This window comes from Echinops telfairi, unplaced genomic scaffold, assembly GCF_000313985.2.
Source record: "Echinops telfairi isolate 266 unplaced genomic scaffold, ASM31398v2 ScPeMD7_4225;HRSCAF=4972, whole genome shotgun sequence".
Classification (NCBI taxonomy): Eukaryota; Metazoa; Chordata; class Mammalia; order Afrosoricida; family Tenrecidae; genus Echinops; species Echinops telfairi.
The window spans coordinates 15905132-15924578 of NW_022108124.1; the positions used below are offsets into that span (position 1 = coordinate 15905132).

At 46.9% G+C, this 19447-nt stretch overlaps 1 protein-coding gene across 1 annotated transcript in view; it reads right to left on the reverse strand.

The window, feature by feature from the left end:
• The window catches only part of ULK4 (unc-51 like kinase 4), a 606607-nt gene that overhangs the window by 516837 nt on the left and 70323 nt on the right, over positions 1-19447 (reverse strand). The window contains exons 18-19 of the mRNA XM_030886939.2: positions 9645-9752; positions 5367-5450 (exon numbers count right to left, since the gene is read on the reverse strand). Coding sequence (XP_030742799.2) covers positions 5367-5450; positions 9645-9752 — 192 coding nt within the window. The remainder of the gene's footprint in view (positions 1-5366; positions 5451-9644; positions 9753-19447) is intronic.

Below are 19447 nucleotides of genomic sequence, written 5' to 3' on the forward strand. Positions count from 1 at the left end.
GCAATGATCTGACAAGACCCCTCCCCAAAGTCAAGTGGAGGACGGACTGAAAGGACAAGGAGGGAAGAGGTGCCCACTCATATCGGACCGCAGAGAGGCCTGGACGAACAGCACACAGAACAGCCTCTGGGCAGAAAGCAGGACTGCAGGGTTTTGTCTGGGTTTAGAGGTTACATCACAAGGACCCAAGTTCCCATAAACAAGGGGAAGACCATGTAAACATGTGTATGCCTTAAAAAAGGAATACTCAAAACACGTGAAAGCAAGTTAGGACAAAAGTGTGATCCCACCCAGGAGGGCGACTGTACCGACATCTTCCTTCTCCTGGAGAGAAAAAAACCTCGTCGCCCAACAGGAGCCAAGCTCACTCTTTACCCTGCAGTGCACACATCCTGAGCTGTAAGGGAAACCTCAACACATCACAAACAGTTGAAATCATACATGTGCCATTCTCTCTAATGTAATACAATGGCATCGTTTTTATGCAAGCAATGCCATGCTCTACCAGTTTTCCAAAACCAAGTAACCACCCTCAAGGGTCATTTTCCTATGCATGCTACACACATTGCATGCATGGACTCATGATGACCTGCAAAAATACAAGTCACAAAAAAGATTTTCAAAAAGCAGAAAGACAGCACATGAGAAAGATTTGGAAGAGCTGTGAAATGTTTAAGAGTACAAAGCATGTAATGGGATAAACGGTCAACAGAACATAAAAGCTGGGGGATTTCGGGAGTAAATAATGAAGGTGGAGGAGCACTAGAATGGATTGTGGCTGCAGAATTCATTTTAAAGCTGATTTAACCACGGGGGTGGGGAGGTGCTCTAAAATTGATGTGGTGGTGATTGTACAATTCTCCTTGATATGACTGAACAAATGAACTATTGAATTGTCTGATACATCAATTATACGCCAATAAAACTGTTGGTGGGAGTAAAAGAAAAACTTACACAGAAAGCCAATCGTTGTCAATCCTTGAAAAGGGTTTTACGGCTAATAATTTGCCCACGGATACATGTCAAGTCCAGCAAAGGAGAGCTCTAGAACTGCCCCTGTGAGCACACCCGCCATGGGAGATGAGGGGTGCAACCTTCACAGCTACTGGGAAAAGGTCACCTCTGTGTGCTTCTCAGGGCCCAGTGGCACAAAAGGAGGCTCTGCCGTTCAAACCCACGGGCTGCTCTGCGGGAGGCCTCCGGAAAGATGCCAGCCTGAACAAGCTAAGGTAACGGCTTAGGACACCCAGGGGGGCAGGCCTCTCCACGCCTGAACAGGGTGCCAGTGAGGCAGGCAGAATAAACTCCAAGCACCAAGGGCGGCATCACGACAGAGAGACTCTGGACCGTGGATCACGAAAGTAAGGACAGTGGTTACTCCATGGAGGAAGGGATGCATCTTTGTTGCTTTGTTTTACAGGAAGTGTGGTGTGTGTGTGTGTGTGTGTGTGTGTATCTTTGTTGTTTTCTTTTACAAGTAGTATGATGTGTGTGTGTATGTGTGTGAGAGAGAGAGAGAGAGACAGAAATAACAAGCGTGTGTATATAACTTTTTTGTGGGTTTTTATTTTTTGTGTTTTAAGTCATTTTATTGGAGGCTCTTACAGCTCTTATCACAATCCATCATCCATCCATTGTGTCAAGCACATTTGTACATATGTTGCCATCAGCCTTTTCAAAACATTTTCTTTCTACTTGAGCCCTTGGTATCAGCTCATTTTCCCCCTTTCCCACCCTCCCTCATAAACTCTTGGTAATTTATAAATCTTTTTTTTTTCCATGTCTTACACGGACCGCTGTCTCCCTTCACCCACTTTCTTGTTGTCCGTCCCCCGGAGGAGGGGGGGGTTATGTCGATCACTGTGATAGATTCCCCGAATGTGTTCATTTCTAATTATCCGTATCTGTCTTGCATATCCGTCTGTGAGGTGCAGGCTACAATAAAAATAAAAGGCTATACTCAGAAATACCAGTTATTGGTAGTGTTTCGTGCCGTCAAGCCAGTTCTGACTCATGGAGACCCCTTGTGAAACAGAACATAATGCCGCCCCCTGGTCCTGCGCCATCCTCACAACTGAACCCACTGTGCCAGCCCTGTACCAATACCAGTCGGCGCTGGGAAAAGTGTTCACTGCATGGAAGCAATCAAAAGCTGCTGAAAGAAAAAACACAACATTTATTTTACCTTAAAGTAGGTCCTAAATACTTTAGATGAACTGACTACGTAAGAAACTTCTATAATTAAACTGTTCTAAGGACAGGAATCCTTTAGTGAGGGGAATAGCCATCCCCCAAGATGAAAGCCTGGAAAACCCCTGGGGCACTGCTACTCTGCCACCCAAAGGCACCCCACGTGCACCGTCTCCCCATCTGTCTGTCTTGTGCAGACAATGTTGGTGTACAGACTGCACCAAGCCCACACCTGCCAGCTGTTGAAACGAAGTATAAACAGTTCACAACTTACACAGTTCTGGCCTTTCCCCTTTTGTGAAAAAAACAACACAAAAATTGCCAAACATAGCAAGACAACAAAAAGCGAATGTATGATGCTAAACTGAAAAGCGATGGTACTTCTCCATGATTAGTGACAGTAGTTTGGGTCACAATGACAACAGGACCCAGAGAAGAAAAGTGGTGGAGGCACAGCAATCCTGCTCACACCACACATGCAATTGAAAACCTTGGGGTGCAGGACAGGGAAGACACTAGATAAAAGATCAAATCTCGAGGACTGGAATTAATCATCTGGTACTAGGCACTAATTCAAGTTTTAAAATTTAAACCTTTGTTACAGAGGATCCTAAGAAAATGCACCCTCCCCCTTTGTGTCCCTATCGTTTCTTCCATGTCACTCTGTACCCTGAAACCTGCCAGAGCCGGAACTCACAGGTCTGCCTTGTATTTCCGGGTCTGGGGTAGAGTGACCTTTCTTCATATGCCTCTTCTACCCAGGTCTCTGTACCTCCTGCCGAATGAGTGGATGGACGGTGGTGCAAAGAGGACATGCGTCACACTCGCCAGGGGCACTGGTCATTGTAGTCACCACCTGCCCGGCTATCTGGATGAGCCAGCTTTGAAGCAGCTGCAGAGAGAGCGCTGCCAGCACCATGGGAAATGGAGCCTGTTCGAGCTTGCTGTCAGAAGTCGTGGAGGCAGACGCCAAGGGCAAGGAGACAGAACACAGAAGCAGCACCCAGACCTCGAGGCTGTGGGGCGGGGCAGCGCACTGACGTCCTGGCCCACAGAGGCAGAGGCCAAGGGACCACGAGGCTGAGGCGTCGAGGATGGAAGAAACACTTGGCTGCTGCTGGTGTACAGGTGCTGCTGTGGACCAGTGGACCAGTGGATCACATTTTCTGATCCGGCCTCGTGGTCACCTGTTAACGCCTCTGGTGAACCTCCTTGAAGGTTGAATATTGCCTACGAGCTCTATAAGACCATTTCGAGAAATTACTTTTCCCAGAAGAGATGCGGCATGCCGTGGGAGGAATGGCTGTCATCAGCATAAGGGAAGAAAGATGGAGGGGAGGCACACCTAAGCCCCTGCCTTGTGGCAATGGAGAAGTCAAAAGAGGCCAGGTAGGTGCCTCCCTCCCCTGCCAGACTGTTCACTGCAAGTCTCACCTGTTTTCTCTCTTGAACAAGGTGCAATCTTGACACTTTCCTTCTTTTTTTATAATTTTAATAAATCATTTTATTGGGGGTTCTTCCAGCTCTTATAACAATCCATACATCAATAGTATGGAGCCCATTTGTACATATGTTGCCATCAACACTTCCAAAACATTTTCTTTCTACTTGAGCCCTTGGTATCAGCTCCTCTCTTTGACCCTCCCACCTTTATGAACCCTTGATAATTTATAAATTATTTTTATTTTCATATTTTACACCATCCGCTGTCTCCTTTCACCCACGTTTCTCTTGTTCTTTCCCCCCGCCCCCAGGGGGGTGGTTGCATGTCAATCATTGAGATCAGTGCCCCTTTTCTCCCCAAAGCTTCTCCCTACCCTCAAGGCATCGCTACTCCCATGATTGGTTCTGGGGGGTTATCTGTTCTAGAATCTGCATGTCAAGAGCACTTCTCTGTACCAATGGACATGCTCTGGTCTAGCCGGATTTGTAAGACAGAACTGGGGTCATGATAGTGCGGGGGGCGGGGGAGGGAAAGCATTAAAGAACTAGAGGAATATTGTGTTTCATCGGTGCTATACTGTACCCTGAATCTTGCCACTGTTCTATCTCTTCCTATTAGTGGAAATTATTTGAGTTATCCTGTCTCAACGATTTCCGCCTTATAGAAGTTCCAGCTTTTGCAGGCTGTCTTTTACATTATCTCCCACACCAGGTGAGAGGCAGGAGCAGAAAAGAATCCTCCCTGGTTCATCTCTACTGGCCCTGCACTGCCACCCTCCCCCTCCCCCACCACACACGTGCCTTACCTGAGGCCTTTCACGAGGGACCCTAACAAGTATTTTAACTCAAGTGAGCATGACTTGGGGGCCCTATCCTATCGCTGATCAAATGAGCTTTTTACTTCATTCAGCTTCCACAATGACAACTGACCTATGGCGCTAGAAAGTGTCCCCACCCCCACCCCAAATTCTGCATCACTCCGCAAAGCTTTCTGGAGCTTTCCTACCCTGAAAGCGTTGTCCCAGGGAGCAATGAATACAAACTAGGATATGTGTCTTGAGATATAGTTCTTCACCCCTTAAGGAATGTTTTTAGCCTATGGCTTTGCCTTGGGTGAAATAATGTCCAATGGTCTATAACAAACAAGGGGGGGAGCCAACTTTTACAGTCCAGTAGTTAGTTACCTGTAGGAGCGACAGATAAATGAAGCCACTGGTTGGCCAGGGGTTGAGTTCCAAGCCTTAACACTTGCATCAGATGTGAGGTCAACTGAAAACCCCTGTCACACAGGAAATACACGATGAAGGCCAACGGGCACGCATGGAAGTGGTCCTGCTTCTGAGGCTCAGCAATCACGGGGTGCTGGGAGCTCCCCAAACATAGTCTGGCAAAGGCAAACACCCGGCATCCACCTTCCTAACTTAACCAGGTTTTGTCAATAACTCAAGAGGGGGACGGATGGAAAACATGCTGTGCAGAGCTCAGGAGGCTACTTATATTTGCCATCATCTCTTTCAACAGCAAGCCATTGAAGCAAAAGAGAGTTGATTTTGACACTGGCTCCATGCCTGGTAGGCCCTTTACTCAAGGAGGCTTGTTGGGATTATTTAAATTCAGGAGCAATGCTTGGTGGAGAAGGCGGCTCCAAACGGCTGCAGGCGAAACTCCTCACACAGTGCCTGAAGGGCTATGACAATGGAGGGTGTCTACAGAGGATCACAAAGAAGGCTTACCCCTTCCCGGAGGCACCTCATTAGCACGGTGTACGCAGCCAAGGGGACGGCCCAGCATTCTCTCGGGTTCTTTTTTCTCTCTTCCTAAAATGAAGTGGAAGGAAAGGCAGTGAAGTGAACAGAACAAACAATATTAACTCAGGACGGAAAAAAGCAGAGTTCCACAAACACAAAACTCCCGAAACAGCACCTTCTATTTAAAGTTCTTGCCAGTTGGGACCTCCTCTAATCTTTGATCGCGTGGTAAAGATGTGCCCTCCACAGCGCATCACACTCTGCATAGTGCTACATAGTGCTACGATCTTCTCTTCAGAAGCCAGGTAGGAATATTTGAGGAGGACGATAGGAGCTGATGGACAGTGAAACCGCTCTCTGGATAACGGTAGGTGATCACACAGACAGCCTGTCCTATGGCAGAATAGTATTACAGGATCTAGATGGATTTGAAAGCACGGAAGGCACTAGTTTCAGTAATAGCTCAGGATAGTACACCAGCAAAAGGTGGTGTGTTGTCTAGTTAAGACGGTGTGCCACATAAATATAAGCAAATACAGTTAGCAGGTGCATGGGTTTCCAGGACATTAGCAATAATTCTCTGACACAAGATTAACCAAACCCATGTAATAACCATGAGAACACCCCTGCAACCTATCAAATAAAATCATATCATGTGCCACACAGAAAGGGTTTCAAAAAACTCTTTTCAACACATCCCTGTGGTGAGGTAGTTGGGCATTGGGCTGTGATCCACAAGGTCGGCGGTTCAAAACCCTCAGCGGTTCCGTGGGAGAAAGAGGGGACCAATAGAGAACTCTGCTCCTGTAGGAGCCACAGCCTGGAAAGCTCCCAGGGGCAGTTCTAACCTGCCCTGCAGGGTCACTGTGAGTCTGCATCGACTCAGTGGCAGTGAGATTGGTGAGGTTTTTTGCTTGTTTGTTTTGCAAAACGGAAGAAATAAGGCTTGTTGGTTTAATATTTCTTCCAAATTGGCACATTACTGATCCAAAAGCATTTTACATGCACGATGAGAATTACAGCCCATAAAACCACCCCCTAGTTAAAAAAAACCCACATATGGTCATCTTCTGGTCTCACCAGGAGCTGCTCCAATTCAAAATGTCCCGAGTACGCAAGTTAAACTTCAAAGGCAACTTGTTTTCCTTCACTTGTTCACCTGCCTCCGCCACAGTCCTGACCAGTCCCTGCCCTCTGCTCTCCCGCCCCTCTTCCTTCCCTAAGTCCATGAGCTGCCTGCACTCCCCACCACAAGTGGCTGGACCCCCAGACAATCACTCCCATCCAAACCTGAAGGACCACCCCTTTTATCATAATGACGGGATACCCCAACCTTGGAGAAAACTAGCCCTATGCCTTCTCTGGGCCTGCCCTCGGGCAGTGGGGCTCTAAAAACTGAAGCAACAGAACATAGAGCTCCCACTACTGGTGAGACGCCTTGTTGAAATCCCAGACACCATACTGATTCCTCGTGGTAACTGGCAAAGCAGTATAAATCTTGGAGTTGGACCCAGACCCTGGTGGGTCTCTAGAGAAGAGAATTGGGGTGGGCCGCCTTATCCCATAGGAGTTTGCCAATGGGCTGTCAAGGGAGCTTAATTGGCCATCACACAAAAAATCCAATCTGAGAGAGAGAGCGAGCGAGAGAGAAACACCACTATCTCATGAGACATTATTTTCAAAGACCCATAACAGAACTTCCTTTACTGGTTTACAAAATGTGATCATCTGCCGTGGGCACAGAATCACCCCTTTATTAAAACAGCCTAGAGGAAGTGCAATTAAGGCTTAAAAAACTACGGTTTAGATTTACTTTCAGAAATTAATAAGAATCTGTATTATAAGATTCCATTTATACAACATTCTAGAAAATGCAAACTAATCCTTAACGATAGAAAACAAATGAGTCATAGGAAGGGGGAACAGAAAGAAGGGACAGGGAAAGACTACCAGGGGACCGAGGAAATCTCCGGTGGTGATGGACACGGTCACTAGCTGGACTGTGGCATGTGTACAAACATATAAAGATGCAAAAGACAGCAATCTCTAACTATGTGTCATTTGTGATCTTCCCATTATACCTCAGCTAAACTGGAGAGAGAGCAAATGAGGAGAAAACAAAAAGAATTAGATGGGCATTTCTGTGCCAGGCAAGACAGCAGATAAGGTGCCCAACTACTCTGGATACAAATGACTAAAGCTTAAGTTGGTAATGTTCTCAAAGGCATCCAAGCTCTAGCAAGAAAACAAATAATAAAAAATGGCTATCAGACAAGTGTAGGCACAGAGGGTTAAACAGAGCTGGCTTTCACCTTGAGGACCAGCAAAATTTAGAAAACATACGCCCTGCTGTCAGGGCTGTGGGACAGGATCCAGGCTCAGTGTACAGAACAGAAAACATACACCCTGCTGTCAGGTCCTCGGAGCAGGATCCAGGCTCAGTGTACAGAATAGAAAACATACGCCCTGCTGTCAGGGCCGTGGGGCAGGATCCAGGCTCAGTGTACAGAATAGAAAACATACGCCCTGCTGTCAGGGCCTCGGAGCAGGATCCAGGCTCAGTGTACAGAATAGAAAACATACACCCTGCTGTCAGGGCCTCGGAACAGGATCCAGGCTCAGTATACAGAATAGATAACATACGCCCTGCTGTCAGGGTCATGGGGCAGGATCCAGGCTCAGTGTACAGAAGAATTACTCTCTCCAGGCCCACCCACAAGGAACTGCCAGGAAACTAATTTTCTCGAAAATGGACACACAGTGGTCACCAAAAGAAGGCTCTTGAGATGAAAATGAAAGAAAAAAAAGGCAGAAGGGAGGAGTGCAGGAAAGGAGAAGCTATATCCACTCATTAAGAAATCTCTCTCTGCAACACTATCATTAAGCGACAACAATCCGTTGTTGCCTACTGCAAAAAAAGGAGGCAAGAGAAGATCTACATTTCGGTTTGTTTACGAAACAAACTCTCTGAATATAAACCAAACAGTAATTAAGTGGTACTTCTGGGGGAAAGTAAGCCAACGGAAGACAAAGCGGGAGGGAGACTTTTCCCTGTCTACCTCTCTCTTCTTCCTAGTTTTCTAACCTAGTAAATGAATATGTTGTCACTTCACATTATAAAGTCACCGGAGAAGAAATCCTAAGGTTTTATGAACAGAATAAAGTAACTTAAAAGTGCTTATAATTCAAATATATGGAGAGCAACACCACTTGTCTTTAACTGGAGGACCCAACTGGAGATCCTGGAGATATCAGTAAGTTCCCAATTGATAAACATATTCAGTATAATTCCAAGCATGTATTGAAAGACTCAAAATCACAAAAAGATCAATTATCTTCAAATTGATAAACACAGTCAATGTCATTTTTCTTTAAACTTTGAAGCAGGTATTTCACAGAATTATATAAACTGATTCTAAAATGTATTCTAACATAGGACTCGCTAGAAAGAGCCAAACCCTATCTGAAAAAGAAAGATTTGCTCTATTAGTTATCAATGCTAATTATGAAGCTACATTGTTGATAATATTAATGCTTAATAACCATTGACACATTTGCCTTAAAATGACAGTTGTCCAAAAAGTAAGTTTAATTTAGATACTAATACTACAGTTATAGATTATTTAAGCAAGTTCTAAAATGACGAGAGAAAATACCCGATGAGAAAACTTTTGATTGACTTAAAAAGTACCAGTAGTTATTTAAAATTCTCAGACAGTATGGAATTTAATACAGAACACATAATTTATCAGTATTCTTTTAGAAACATTCAAGGAAATGTGTTTTCTCTATTGGATTAAATCTCGACTTTTACATTGATGCTGCAGAAATGAAACGTTCAAACATTAACAGTCACACGTTCCTATGGCCACTTTGAGAAATAAACCACAATTTGCACGAACTAGTATTTCACACGGTGAAGGAACCTTTATACTAGCGAAAATAAGGACTTCCTCTTGCTTGACAGAATCAAAGATGGTAACCACCTAGGAGGTACTGTGGGGCCATGCTGCCCATTTGTTTAAAATACGTCCTGAGACTTTCCTACACCCAGAAGGAAGTGAATCCCCGGGAGCAAGGGAACAAGAGGAAGAAGGACAGGTAGACAGAGTGACACGGAGAAAGAGAGGAATGGAGAGAGACTGACTGACCATACCCTGCTGGAAGCTCAATGTCTCCTCACTTAGGTCAGGTATTCCTACGTGTGAGTCAGGACACGTCAGAGCATGTCAGGCAGCAACAGAGTCCATCAGACGGGCTCACCTGGGAGGCTACCAGATAGATGAGCTCCCCGAGGGCTGGTAGGAGGCACTGCTTCAGTTTGCTGTTCCTGAAGTTTTCTCTAATTAATTCCGTTAAGAGAGTAATTGCCTACAAAGAGGGAGAAAAAATACATATATGTTTGCACGTGTTTCTCTCCGTGTTTCATCAAGATGTAAAAGGCAAGACGCTCAACAAAAACTGCTTTCCACTTGTATGAACTTTCCCAAATGGTTTCCAAACGATGAGTCTCACTGCTGAAGAAGAAACCGCAGCAGCTCTCTCCTGCGGAAGGGAACATATCTGCAGGGGGAACTCGCAGACAGGAATCCACTGCCAGTGGTCGACTCTGAATCACGGTAGCCCCATACAGAGTTTCCAAGACTGCGCATCTTTACAGGAGCAGACAGCCTTAGCTTTCTCCCACCGAGCACCTGGTGGGTTTGAACCACTGACCTTGCAGTTGCCAGGCGAATGCCTGACCCGCTGCACCACCCGGACCTCCTCTTTTTACAAAGCGCTTTAACTACCATCACGGAGCCTGTGACCAAACTGCTGCCCCAGTTTGAGAGACAAGACACGGAGGCATGGCAAGGGGTCAGTGAACCCAGCCAAGAAGCAGTGCTGGGGAAGGGGCCAGCTGGTGTCAGAATCGGTAGAAAGGTTGAAGCGTAGAGATGTGTCTGACCTCCACCTTCCAGGGACTGGCTGTGGACTGAGGCAGATGATGACCAGAAACTCTCCCCACTCCTGAGGTTAGACAAGAACGTCTGACACTACCACACTGCACACGGAATGGCTTGTTTCTGTCTGCTTTCCTTCAAATAAGATGGCGCTCCTGTGGTTGGCTGCTCTGGGGCCAGTTCCGACGCCCAGCCAGCTGCTCAACAGACAAAAACCCTGCTGAGTCCTGCGCCCTCCTCACATGGTCCTGATGCCTGAGCCCACTGGAGCAGCCATTGAGTTATCTATCTTATGGAGGGCCTTCCTCTTTTTTGCTGCCCTTCCACTTTACCAAGCATGTCCTTCTCCACGGACTGGTCTCTCCTGGCACCATGTCCGAAGCACATGAGACAGTCTCTCATCAAGTAAGGGAGTTTGATACGTATTGATATGGGTTACCAATTGCTCATCCCCTTTTCTCGCTGAGCAGCCTGCGCCTCTACACGTACACCACCAGGCGTGGTCCTCACTGTCACACAGGAAAGTGTTCACATCAAGCGTCTGAGGAGGGAAGGACATGATGCGGCACCACACGAGCCTTTGCAGCAGGCCCATTTTGCTCCCCAGTAGACCCTTGACTAACGCAGGTTCGAACTGCGTGGAGCGTCCATTGTGCAAGGATGCCTTTTTATTACAGCATGGTGCCACGTCATCTCCACGGGAGCGGCTGGTCTCCCCAGAAAGTTGTGGGCTCTCTCGAGGTCCTCATACATGTGTCATTGCCAGAACAAGACCACGAACCGTGACCACCACCACGGGGCCCACGTGAAGTGCCACTAGTGATGCGGAAAACACTCCCAAGAAACAAAGTCAAGTCTTGACATTCCAAGAAAAAATGGAATTGTCCCAGAGGGCCTCCAGCTGCACTTGGCTACCATTTCAAAGACAAGGAGTTCGGCGTCAGGCCCAAGAGAGAAGAGGAGAAGGGAATTTGTGAAGCTGCGCCAGCAGGCATAAAACCCTTCCACAGGAGTTGCCCAATTCATCCCAGTAGCAAAATGACAGTGATGAAGTAGCAATGAAAATAATGTTATGGTTGGGGGTCACCACCACATGAGGAGCTGTATGAAAGGGCCGCAGCATGAGGAAGGTCGAAAACCACTGGTTTAAGATATGCTGTGTGTGGAAGAAAGTAGACTGAAGGAAAATCACTAAGTTACCATCAAGGATTCAGTTTCCCCATTTTATAATCCACTGGCATTCGGTGTCAGTCGGCAGCATGGAAAATTAAAAACATTTGAATGCTGTAGACCCTTAAAGAGAGAAGACGGTCCAGGACTGCCTTGAGCACAACTGAGACTGCTCAGTGCCTTGTAAACAGACCGACACCATGGAATCGATTCCAGTACTGCCGAGGTGACCCTACAGCCCTCGCTTGCAAATGCTAACTTTGCATAGCATTCAACTGCTCTCAACAGATACATCATCCTCTGCGATGGTGTCTCTATCTGTTTTCATAAAAATCAAATGGAATATTAACATTGGAAAGAGAGGCTCTGAGCATACTGAACAAATACACCACATAAATGACAAAGACCAAGGAGGGCGGAGAGGTGGGCACACGGGTGTGATGGCATCTGAAAATGCTGATAGGACATTTCATAAGGAATTCAGAAATCCCCTTCAGATTCAGAGATCCATGTACTATGTGGAGGTGGGCTTCCTGCAAGGTTCCCCAGTGTGGTGCTGCTTCCAGCCCACAGGGCCCCTACGTCCAACAGAAAGAAACCCTGCCTGGCCCTGCACCGCCCTCATCACCCTGGCTATGTGGGAGCCCATTGCTGGGGCTCTCGGTGTCGAGCCATCTCACCGGGAAGCCTCCATGTTTTCACTGCCCCTCTACTTTATCAACCAGGATGTCCTGCTCCAGAACTGGCCTGTGTTCGTCCAGGTGGATTAGAGAAACAAATGCATGGACACTCATATGAGTATGAGAGAGCTTTATATACAAGAGCAATTGAATATTGAGAAACTATCCCAGCCCAGTCCAGATCAAGTCCATAAGTTCGATGTTAGCCCATTTGTCCAATACAAGTCCATAAATCTCTTGAGACTCACGCAGCTATGCAATAATGCTGAATGCAGGAAGATCACAGGCCAGTGGGTGGAAAGTCTTGTGGATCCAGTGGCGTGGGTCTCCATGTGGCTCCTCCATCAGGCTCATCATCAGTAATGTCTCACAGGGAGTGAACATGTCCAGCCTTCAGTGAGCTATTTATCTCCTTCATGCCTCCAAATGAGGTCATCAAGCTGCAACCTGATTGGCAGGCTAAACTCCACCCCTTACTCTTAAGTCTCAAATTGACACCAGATGATGTAACTACCACATGGTTCCACCTGAGAACACATCCAAAATACCTACAATAGTCAGTCTCGTCATCATATCTGGCTATCCTTTTTCCAAGACGGATTGGTTCATGTTTCTGGCCATCCATGGATATTCAGTATTCTTCATCAACACCACTTCTTCTTCACTCTCCCTTATTCATCGCCCAGACCCCGCATGCATACAAGGTCACTAAATGTGCCAAGTCAAGTCTTCATTCGGTTAGGTGCACCTTAGTCCTCTAACGCACATCTTTGCCTTCTAACACTTTAAAGAGGTCTTAGGGAGCAGATGTGTCTAACACAGTATGTGGTTTGATTTCTGGATTGCTACTTCCCAGGGAAGTGAGGTGGGCTCAAGCTTAATGAAATCCTCATAACTTCCACATTTTCTGCGTTTATCATGATGCTCTTCATGGGTCCAGCTGTGAGGATTTTTGGTGTATGTTGAGTATGATTCATGTTAAAGGCTGTAGTCATTCTTCTTCACATAATCCAGCTTTTCAGACTATTTGTGCAGCATACAGATTGATGAGTGTGGTGGGGAGACAGACCACTGCCACACACATCTCCTGATTGTAAACCACAGAGTATGTGTGCCCTGTTTCTGTTGCAACAGCTGCTTCTTTGGTTATGTTCAGTGGGGCATGAGCATATCTAAGTGTTCTGGAAATCCCAGTCTCCTCAGTGTGATCTGTGAAACATTCATTGTGAACCCAACACAACCCCAAATGCCTTCACACACTAAATAAAACACAGGTAAGCATCTTTCTAATGTTCTGTCCTTTCATCAAGAGCCATCTGATATCAGCCATTCCACATTCTGTGGCTCACCTTTCTTCGGAACGGGCACAAGTATGAATCTCTTCCAGTGGAGTCAAATATGGATATTTTCCAGTTGACTGGTCAGGTCATTAGCTTCCATCTTTCTGGAATAGCCTCCTGGTATCTTTGTACTTTACCAAGCCTGTATTTTATCTCAGCTGAATACGTATGCTGTATATACTTGAGTATAAGCCACTTTTGCCAGCACATTTTTAATGCAGTTTTTGTGGGAAAATTAGGTGCCTCGGCAGATATTCGGGTTGGCTTATACACATGTATATATGGTACATATTCCCTTGCCTCATTGTCATAACAAAAAGCACCCATTCACAAACGCGATTATGACCACAGGCATAGTGTTAGGAAGGCACAACTTGGAGGGAAATGGTTTAATCCGTAACATACATATTCAGATAGGTATCACTCACTCACTACCATCAACTCAATTTCGACTCATAGCAACCTAGCAGACAGGGTAGAATTACCCTTGTGGATTTCTGGAGCAGCTGGTGGTTTCAAACTGCCAACCTTGCAGTTAGCCTAACTGATAGCCAATATGTCACCAGGGTTCCTTCAGGTAACTATCGGATAGATGATAAAAGGTCAAATGTGCCTCCACCCTAGAGCTGCTGGATTACAACTCTGCAGTAAATACACATGAGAGTTACTAAGTGTTAATAATAATGGTTATACAATTAAATATAAATATAAGTTTCAGATCCAAAAATTATTTGGCATTTCCTATGATGGTCGGTGTTCTATTAGGGCAAGGTGACAATTTCTTCAGCACTACCAAACTGCTCCAAATAAGAAATAGACCACAGATCCTGTTTGGCACTTCCCTGACTCCTAAAAACTGAACGCATTCCACAATCTCAAATCAACAGACACTTCCTGTTGATAACACTTAGCTCAGGTTTCTTTTCCCTTAAAATGCCATTTTCAGTGCTCCAAACCTAGTTAGAACACATACAGAGAGAACAACATAAGCCTATACAGTATTTCTTTTTTTATAGATCCATGTTCTATTTTGCTTGTATTAATTTTATATTCCCTTGGACACAGCATTTCTGATTTGGCCTTGAAAAATTAAATCAAAGCAGCAGACTTGATTGAACCTTCTAATCCTCCTTTTCACGTGCTAATTTAAAGAGAAAGACAAATGAATAAATTCCGGTGTGTGGGAGGGAGAGGGGGGAAAAGAGGAGCTCATCCGAAGCAGAAAGAAAATGTTTTGAAAATGATGATGGCAACATATGTACAAATGCGTTTGTTACAATTGATGCATGGATTGTTTTAAGAGCTGTAAAAGCCCCCCCCCCAAAAAAATGATTTATTAATAAATAGAAATTCTGGAGTGGAGAGCTGGTTGTGCCGGGGTGGGAAGATGGTGACGCCATCTACAAGAGAAGAAAGTTCTGTAATCAAAAAACGATGGCAATGTCAGCTCAAGGTTGTCTTGTAAGAAGGGCTCCTTGGTGGCATCGGGACACAGGGCTTGGGCATTCTTTTCTGGAAACCATAACCCTAGAGCGCTCATTCAAATGCATTCAAATTGGCATCTGGACTGCATCATTCCTAACACTAAAGTATCGGGGAGAAGGAAGGACAGCTGTCTGCTCACTTCATTGCTGCGCCCTAAATGGAGACACACACCTAAAGAAGGTGAATACCCGCGCTCACAGATCATGAACTGTCCGGAAAAGTGCCTGAAATGCCTACGTAGATTCCTCATCCCCGTTTCTGACAGTCATGCAAAGTTGGACGGAGTAAGCCACAAATATTGTACAACTGAGAGTGAAATTGGTCATGTTTTAGCCAAAGTCCTTCTTCCTTGTGCCACTCCACTGCCTTTGGGTTTTAAAGGAAATCCAGGAGAATCACAGTACACTTCAAATATCTCCTGACAGAATGTAGACACTGAGGTTTGGTCCATTAACATGGCCCCTCTAGCCAGAATTCCTATGTGATACCCTACAATTCTGGACCCTGTATGTCTGTAGGAGTCCTGGTAGCATAGTGGTTACAAGTTGGGCAGGAGTTCGAAGGGTCAACAGGTCAAAACCTCCCAGTCACCTCTCAAGAGAGAACAGAGGCTTTCTACTCTTATAAACAGAGTCTCAGAAACTCACCGGCAGTTCCACCCGGTCCTACAGGCTCTCTCTGAGTCAGCCTCGCCTTGGTGGCAGTGAGAGGGTGTCTGGGGTTTTCTTTACTGCCCATGGCTATCATTCCATATGGGAGGACATTCCTGACTAACAGATAGGGGTAGGATAGGATCAAGACCCGACTTCAGTAGCGGGTGTGAACCAAGCCACACTAGGATCCCTTGGGGACACCTCTGACTCCACTTCAGTGAAGGCTGTGACTTCTGACACCATCCTTCATTTTCTGTGGCTACAGATTGGTGCCAGCATACAGCTGATGGGCTTGATCTGGACTGGGCTGGGATGTTTTCTCAATATACAATTGCTCTTGTATATAAAGCTCTTGCTTATGCACATATGCGTGTCCATGAATTTAGTAAACTAGTCTAGTTTTATCAATGGTGTCCCGCTTTACCAATGTTAAAATCTGGTCACCTTATCATACATCGAAGTCAGGGACTACCTTGTACTGACACTAGGCCTAGGCCCAGACGACACCTGATTTAGCTGGTCTGGGAATTAGATGGATGCCTGACATTTTAACATCCCCGGGAAGTGCCGCCGAGGCTGATGGGTCACCATGGCTGAGAATCACTGCTACACAGAGGACGGAGCCTGACGGCTCAGAGAACTGGAAACGCTGGAACCAGGCCACAAAATGCCAACCCACAGCCATCGAGTCCAACCTTCCTCATGGCGATCCTACGGGACAGGGCGAAACTGCTCCCAATTTCAAGGCTGTCATTCTTTTTTGTCTTTTTTTTTTATTAGTTGGGATTTAAAAATATATCATGAAACTAATAACCTATAAGTTATCAAGAGTTCATGAGGGAGGCGAGTCTACATGTGCTACCTTTCCTGAAGTGAATCAGCACAGCTCTCGGCTCTCAAGTCCCTGGTTCTCAGTCCCAATACAGAGTCCTGATCATCTTGATAGTGCATATGGTGTCCTGCCAGCCCAATGAACCAGTGACTTTATGTTAACTGGACCTGGTGAAGGGCCCCCTAACTTGTGTGCCTGAGGGCAGATGGTAAAACTTCCCAAAGCCCAGGCTCTACCCCCCTGCCATTCCCAGGAGCATGAGAGGCTCCCTTCTGAGGAGAGAGAGAAGTTACTACTACCCCCTCTAACAGCACACACCACGGGACAGGAAGTCCGATGCTTGGTGAGCCTGTTTGAATTTTGGAGGCTCCAGCATACTTCCTGATGATATATAAGCTTCCAGTTCTAAGAAGGGACCAAGAGAGGGTCCTATGGCAGAAGGCGGAGTGCAAGTCGCCTTACCAGTTGGATCTTACAGCCCCGCACACCAAAGGCTCTTGGAATGATGGCAGCAAACAAGGATGCTGCTTACAGCCTGTGGCAAGCTCCGGCCGCAGGGGGCCCAGGATTGTGGAATAAGGCCTTGCCCGCCCGTCTGCCAACAATGTGCTGCTTTTGAAAAGCACCTCCAGGCTTGTTGCTAGGCCCTGGTTGAGACTGAATGCCTGACCCAGGAATACTAGAGACCTCTCTCAGCATCGTGAACTGGGTATTACCACAAAATTGGTTATACACGCGGCATTTTGTTTTACAATTAAAATGGCATGCATGCGACCAAGCCAAGTGAATGCGATGCACATGCCAGCCGCTCGGATTGCCAAGGCATATGCTCCCGCAGCGCACACACACCCCCACCCCCCACCCCCCCACCCTCCGTGGCTTCAAAGAGAAGGCTCCATTGTCCCCTTCTTAGGAAAACGCACAGGCAGGCCTGCTTGGTCCCAGCAGAACATGAGCGGTCACCCGGCGGTGGGCAGCAGACTCCTGGATAGAACAACGGTGGGAGAAGTACTAAAGCCTGGACCTACAGCAGGTCAGGGACGTAGAAAGACACAATTGGACCCACTCAAAAAAAGTCTTAGGGAAGAGGGGAGCCACCCTGCGAATGCCAATCAGCGTATCAGTAAGCCTGGTGTCTGTCAGATGCACCCAGTATACAGGTCAGGATGTAGGCTAGGCATGGGCTCCACAAGGGCTTCCACTCACCAAGGCTGACCTGGCGACTGGCATGGTGGAGGGCCCACATGACCAAGAGCAGAGACCTGAGGCGGCTCTCCCTGGAGGGCCCCCGCTAGTCAGCCTGAAGCAACTTGATCACATGAAAACTCTCTGATCATGGAGGGAGCTGCATTTGGTCCTCCCAGAGTTAAACAGATTATTCAAGGTTGGATTAGCATCCCTGCTTCCGGCCCTTCCGCCAGCTCCACCATCCCTGCTGCTGCCTGCTTCTGGCAGGCTCCTTCTGGCTCCTGCTAAGCACCCAGCCTCGAGCCAAGGACATTTCTGTGATTTTTAAACCTGGATACATGAAGTCCCCATCATAATTAATCATCCTTTTATAAATAACCAAACTCACTGCTGACTCACAGTGACCCCCTGTGGGTTTCTCAGACTGTCACTCACTGTTTACAAGAGTAGAAAGCCCAGTCTTTCTCCCTCGGAGCTGGATTCAAACTACCGACCATGCAGAAACTACCATGTGGAGCGCAGCCCAACACGTTACCCACTGGGCCACCAGGGCTCCTTCTGTCACGAAGTCACTCTCAAACTATCCCAGGTTGAGTGTCTCTTCTGTTGGTGTGTCTTTTCCCTTAGAAAAGTTTCATGTCCTGGTTTTGCCCGGATCAGTAGGGGAAGCCACGTGAGTCTGAACTTTACAGTATTGCTCCTGTAACGAGATGAATCCCTTTTTTGCTGGCAACCGAAGGAACACCATAACACACTTAGACAGACCCATGAACGAGGTGTCCAGTGATGCTCAGAACACCACCAACCTAAGGCGCTCTGGAAGGAACTCTTGGCGGCACAGTGGGTGACAAGCTGGACTGCTACCCAAGGTCAATGGTTCAAAAGCGCCAGCCACTCTGCAGGAGAGAGATGGAGCGGCCTGCTCCTGAAAGGACTGAGAAACCCACAGGGTCACCTACGGCCACCAACAGGGTCCCTGTGAGTTGAAATTGGCTCAAGGACAGTGAGTTTGGTGGCTTTAAGGATTCGTGGGCAGGGGGTGGGGTGTTGTAGTTCTACACTGTTCTATAGGTTTTAAGGCGCCCTGGGGCCGTTGTACCATGTCAGAATCAACTCCATCGAAGGACGTGACTTTGTTTGGGGTTTGGTGGCATTGTTGGGTTAACACAGTCCTGCTCACCAAAGTTGGCAACCCAAACACAATTGCCTCTCAAGAGAAAGACAAGGCTTACCTGCTCCCCCAAAATTCACAGCCTCAGAAACCCTACAATCTAGGGTCACTGTGAGTCAGAAACCACTCGCTGGCGGTGGAAGTAGCAGGGGCAATCGATTCGTGTCATCTACATAGCAGGGGTCAGCCCAATTCCCCTTCCTGGCTCCTCACTGAGAAACAATGATGCGAAGTCACTGGAAGGGCACGGATGGATACACACACACACACACACAACCTGGGGCTGATCTGTACCGACAAGAACGAGGGTCGGCTCTATCGAGCCTCTTTTCCAGTGGGGATATTTTGGGCAGGGCTCTTGGCTGCTGTACCGGAAGGAGATGTGTGCCCTCATGGTTCACTCGTTCCACGCTTGCCACTCCTGACAGAGGAGACACAGTCAGAAGCGTTCACCCACTTCCCTCCAGCAGATGCTGAGTCACAGGGATCCAATACAGGGTTTCTGAGGCGGTAGATCTCTCTTCTATGTCCTGAAGGAAGCATTCAAGGAAGCTTCAAAAAGCTTGCAGGGAAAAAAATATATGTCTCACGGGAATGGTTTCTA